Below are 5,285 nucleotides of genomic sequence, written 5' to 3'. Positions count from 1 at the left end.
TTTTTGCAAAGTACATAGCTTCAGTTGTTTGGTTACAGTATTAGAAAAAGAAACTAACACAATTAATGAGTCATAAAGAGAAATCTGGTGCTCAAAAATCCTGGAGGAAAATGATAAGAAAGTTGGTTTATACTCCTGGTGTAGACAGACTATTTGGCAAAGAGTAGAGTCCAGAATAATATTTGAGCATAGGTTTTGTACCCTGACCTATCTTGGCCATATAACTTCTCTGAGGCTCAGTTTTCCCATCTGTAAGGTGCTGATCACAATGGATCTTACCTCAGTGGTTGGTTGTACTTGAGGAAATAATGCCTGTTTATGTATCCACAGCCTCCCACAGCATGACAACCAGGCCCGAGGCTGCCATGAAGCTTTCACATGCTACTGTCGGAGTCCTGGTTGGGAACATCAGCTGTGGAGTGCCGCCTGAGCATTAAGTTGTTAGCACCCTTTGTTCTTAGTTTGGCTCTAGAAGAAAAATCTAAGAAGGACCCCCCTCCAAAAAAAATGAGCCAAGACAAGGGGTTGGACATGAACAGTGTTCAAGCAGGAGCCCCTGAAGAGCCAGCCATGAAAATAAACCATCAAGAGCTAGCAAAGGAAGTTGACACCAATGGTAAGAAGGAAGAGGGTTACCTTAGGGGTCCACGAATTTGGGGAGCAGGTGGCTGGGTTAAATCGAGAAAGGAAAGTTGTTGTTAAAGCAAGAAATACATTTGAGACCCACATAAGCATCACTGGTGCCTGGCTCTCTGATGAATGAAGTTACTCACATTTGTACATTATTCATAAGATTCATTCATGATCTCTTTAAGCATAAGTCTTCCTTGGTTTAGATATTCAGTCTTTTCTTTCTTCTTTTGCATTTCTATTTTATTTATTTATTTTTTGTTGTTCAGAAAATCCATTACAGGGTCTATCCAAAAATGAGGCTCTTCTGGTCCCAGGGTTCTTGGACACAGAGTGGGCCAAAGAGAAGGCCATTGTTCCCATGGTCAGCAACACACTCCGTATGTCCACAGAGGAGTCTGAGCTCTCACAACAGGTTAGTGACACCCCTGAGTTCTCAGAAAATACTGTCCATCCTAAACATGGAAATAGTTCCAAGTCTTCAGCAAAAACCCCACAGCTGAAACAGAGCAATACCTCGAAGCCCTCAGTCAAAGCTGATAATCCAAAACAGAAAAGCATTTCTAAGACGTCGGGCCACTCCATGCAGACAAAGCATAGCAACGTGCCCAAATCCTTGTCAAAAACCACCCATCCCAAACAAGAGACCACCCACAATCCTGTAGCAAACAGCATCTACCCCAAGTCATCAGAGGACACTATCCAATCCAAGGAAGATGACACCCCCAAGTCCTTTGAAGACACCATCCTGTCCAAGGAGAGTGACATCCCCAAATCCTCACAGGACACCATCCTATCCAAAGATGCTAAAATCCACCAGCCCGTAAAAGACAGCATCTGGTCCAAGGAGAGTCACATCCCCAAGTTCTCACAGGATAACATCCAATCCAGGGATAGTAAAATCCACAGGCCCTTAAAAGACACCATCCAGTCCAAGGAGAATGACATCCCCAAGTCCTCACAGGACACCATCCTGTCCAAAGATGCTAAAATCCACCAGTCCTTGAAAGACAGCATCTGGTCCAAGGAGAATGACATCCCCAAGTCCTCACAGGACACCATCCTGTCCAAAGATATTAAAATCCACAAGCCCTTAAAATACACCATCCAGTCCAATGAGAGTGACATCCCCAAGTCCTCACAGGAAACCATCTTGTCCAAAGATGTTAAAATCCACAAGCCCTTAAAATACACCATCCATGCCAAGGAGAGTGATATCCCCAAGTCTTCACAGGACACCATCCTGTCCAAAGATGCTAAAATCCACCAGCCCTTGAAAGACAGCATCTGGTCCAAGGAGAATGACATCCCCAAGTCCTCACAGGACACCATCCTGTCCAAAGATATTAAAATCCACAAGCCCTTAAAAGACACCATCCAGTCCAATGAGAGTGACATTCCCAAGTCCTCACAGGAAACCATCTTGTCCAAAGATATTAAAATCCACAAGCCCTTAAAATACACCATCCATACCAAGGAGAGTGACATCCCCAAGTCCTCACAGGACACCATCTTGTCCAAAGATATTAAAATTCACAAACCCTTAAAATACACCATCCATTCCAAGGAGAGTGACATCCCCAAGTCCTCACAGGACACCATCCTGTCCAAAGATATTAAAATCCACAAACCCTTAAAATACACCATCCATACCAAGGAGAGTGACATCCCCAAGTCCTCAAAGGATACCATCCTGTCCAAAGATATTAAAATCCACAAACCCTTAAAATACACCATCCATTCCAAGGAGAGTGACATCCCCAAGTCCTCACAAGACACCATTGTGTCTGAAGATGTTAAAATCCACAAACCCTTAGAAGTCCAGTCCAAGGAGGGAGAAATCACTAAGTCCCCAGAAGACACCGTCCAGTCCCAGGAAAGTGATATTATCAAGTCCTCAGAAGATGAAAAGCTACCCAAGGAAAGCAAAATCTCATACTGGGAAGAAGAAACAGCGTCTCTAGAGGAAGACTTTGTGAGAGTGGTCATAGACAAGGAGGAATTTGAAGAGGCGCTTAAAGAGGCTGGGGAGAAACTGGTGGCTGTGGACTTCTCCGCCTCGTGGTGTGGGCCTTGCAGAACCATGCGGCCGTATTTCCATTCTCTGTCTGTGAAACATGAGGACGTGGTGTTCCTGGAAGTGGACGCTGATGACTGTGAACAGCTGGTGCAGGACCGTGATGTCTTTTGCCTCCCAACTTTCCAGTTTTATAAAAAAGAAGAGAAGGTGGGTGAATTTTCTGGTGCCCTTGTGGAAAAACTGGAAGCAAGCATCGAAGAATTAAAGTAATCATATATTCTGAACATCATAAATGAGTTAATAGCTGATTTCTCTTTAATTTACAAAAAAAAAAAAAAAGATTAAACAAATGTGTTCTCCCAAATGGCTCTGTTTGTTTATCAGAAACATGGAAGCCCACCTTTTATCTGAAAGAATCAAAGCAAAGAATGGCCGTGTTTTTTCTTGGCAAAAGAAAAAAAGAAAAAAGGGACAGGAGTAAAATTAGAAATTCCTTGGGTAGAATCAGACAGAAAGTCCTGCTATCTTATTTTTCAATCTTTTTTTTTTTTTTTTAATTCACATTTGAAAGTCTTGATCTTTGATCATTTACAGCAACACCGGAAATCAGGTGATCATTCTGTAGAAGTACACACCTGAAGGGCAGTAGAAAGTCCTTGTCCCATGTATTTTCTGCTGCTCACATGTCTTTAGGGGTTTTGATAAGAAACTTCTGGAAACAAAGTGTTGGACTGAGTCACATATCTTTGCTATTCTTTTGTACTAGAAATGCTACAGAGATCCACACACCAAGGCTATTTCCGGTTTGTAGGGATCGTTTTACTAATCTGTGCTCACAAAATCTAAGACAGAATTCTAAACCAGGCTTCTCAGAGGCTTAAGTCTGGGTAATCATTGTTGCCATTATGACATCATTGCTTTGGCGGAAAAGAACTTAAATGGTCTCTTGCTAACTGGGTTCTCGATTTCTATTCTCAGGTGTCTCAAAGACCAAAGACCAAAGACCCAGGTCTGGACTGGGTAGTAACTGGGTTCAGAGGTCTTGCTATCTTTTAAGCAGCCTGTGGAGGTTTAGTTGATATCCAGATCTGGCCCTACCTTACAAGACAACTAGATGGTTGTGGTGCCTGTAACCTTCCAGAAGTTACTTTGTGTCCCTTTGCTCTAATGATTCTTGTTGTTGCTGATGTTATTGTTGCAACAAGAACATTTGACAGGAGGTCTACCCTCAATAAATTCGAAGTGGCCAATGCCATAACATTAGCTTGAGGCACTAGATTGTATAGCAGAATTCTCGAATTTACCCCAAATAAACGAGTCTTTGCACCATTGACCAATTCTCATTTCCCGTTGTATCACTCTGGCAACCCCCATCCTCTTTTCTATTGATTCAAAGTATTTTTGTTTGTTTGTTTTTCAAGACAGGGTTTCTCAGTGTAGCCTTGGCTGTCCTGGAACTCGCTCTGTAGACCAGGCTGTCCTTGAACTCACAGAGATCCACCTGCCTCTGCCTCTCAAAGAGCTGGGATTAAAGGCATGCATCACCACCGCCCGGTGATTCAAAATATTTTTAAAATATGAAGTATTAATAAACATTTTTTAAAAAATCAGCTTTCCTTTTTTAAAATGTGGCAATCCAAAGTTTACATGGATTCAAGAAGCGAAGCTAGTTTTAGGGGCTGATTGTAGGTCTCCTCATTGGGGAAGGATGTGCACCCTCTAGCCCTTGCTCCAGATCCTTGTGTGACAATCTCCCTGGTAAGTCAGAGTAGGACAGCCCCTACCACCTTCCACTGGGCACCACTGACCCTCCTTAGAGACACCTGCCACATGCTCCTTTGCAACAGTGACATCAGTCACGTGACAGCAGCAAAGGAAATACCCTATACGCTTGGCCTTCTTTCCAAAAGTGACTCAGAATGAATGACCTACAAAAGCATTAATGATGAGACAGAAAGCAGGGAAGAGGAATTAGAACCACGCAGGGAATACTGTGTCAGCTCTGAGGGCATAAATCATCGCTCTGCGTGAGCAGCAAGTTTTGTTCTGAGTTTCTTCAGCAATGGGAGAGAAAAGGGAAACTCAGTCCCCAGATGCCATCGCCTGAAATAAACAGGCTTTGGAATGTGGTAATGGCAATAAAAAAGTCTAACAAAGTTACTGCGCTATCATAGGCAATACCCTGAAAAAGACCCTTAACAAACAGGTGTGACTGTAGATTCAAGACCATAGACATAGACCATGGTTTAAGAATGTCTTAATGATGGCCGGGCGGTGGTGGCGCACGCCTTTAATCCCAGCACTCGGGAGGCAGAGGCAGGCGGATCTCTGTGAGTTCGAGGCCAGCCTGGGCTACCAAGTGAGTTCCAGGAAAGGTGCAAAGCTACACAGAGAAACCCTGTCTCGAAAAAACCAAAAAAAAAACAAAACAAAAAAAAAAAAATGTCTTAATGGAAACCAAGGCAAGAAGGCAAATTCTTTAGGGCCAAGACAATGCAAAGCAGTGGCGTGGCTCTCTCACAGTGATGGCCTGGCTTGAACCACGGATGAAAGCTCTGCTATTGACTTAGGCCTGTCAGATTTCCCACTTTTAATGCCATTCATGGCAATGGGAGAGCAGCCTATCAAGTTACGT

At 43.3% G+C, this 5,285-nt stretch overlaps 1 protein-coding gene across 1 annotated transcript; it reads left to right on the top strand.

The window, feature by feature from the left end:
* Positions 1 to 336: 336 nt before the first annotated feature.
* On the top strand, positions 337 to 3,020 carry Txndc2 (thioredoxin domain containing 2). Its single transcript, XM_037210172.1, has 2 exons — positions 337 to 616; positions 900 to 3,020. The coding sequence occupies exons 1-2, from the start codon at positions 379 to 381 to the stop codon at positions 2,918 to 2,920; spliced, it is 2,259 nt and encodes a 752-aa protein (XP_037066067.1). The 5' UTR covers positions 337 to 378; the 3' UTR covers positions 2,921 to 3,020.
* The last annotated feature ends 2,265 nt before the right edge of the window (positions 3,021 to 5,285 follow it).

The sequence above is a fragment of the Peromyscus leucopus genome, chromosome 13 (genome assembly GCF_004664715.2).
Source record: "Peromyscus leucopus breed LL Stock chromosome 13, UCI_PerLeu_2.1, whole genome shotgun sequence".
NCBI lineage: Eukaryota > Metazoa > Chordata > Mammalia > Rodentia > Cricetidae > Peromyscus > Peromyscus leucopus.
The sequence above is the reverse complement of the archived record's forward strand: the minus strand, read 5'-3'. Positions and strand labels throughout refer to the sequence as shown.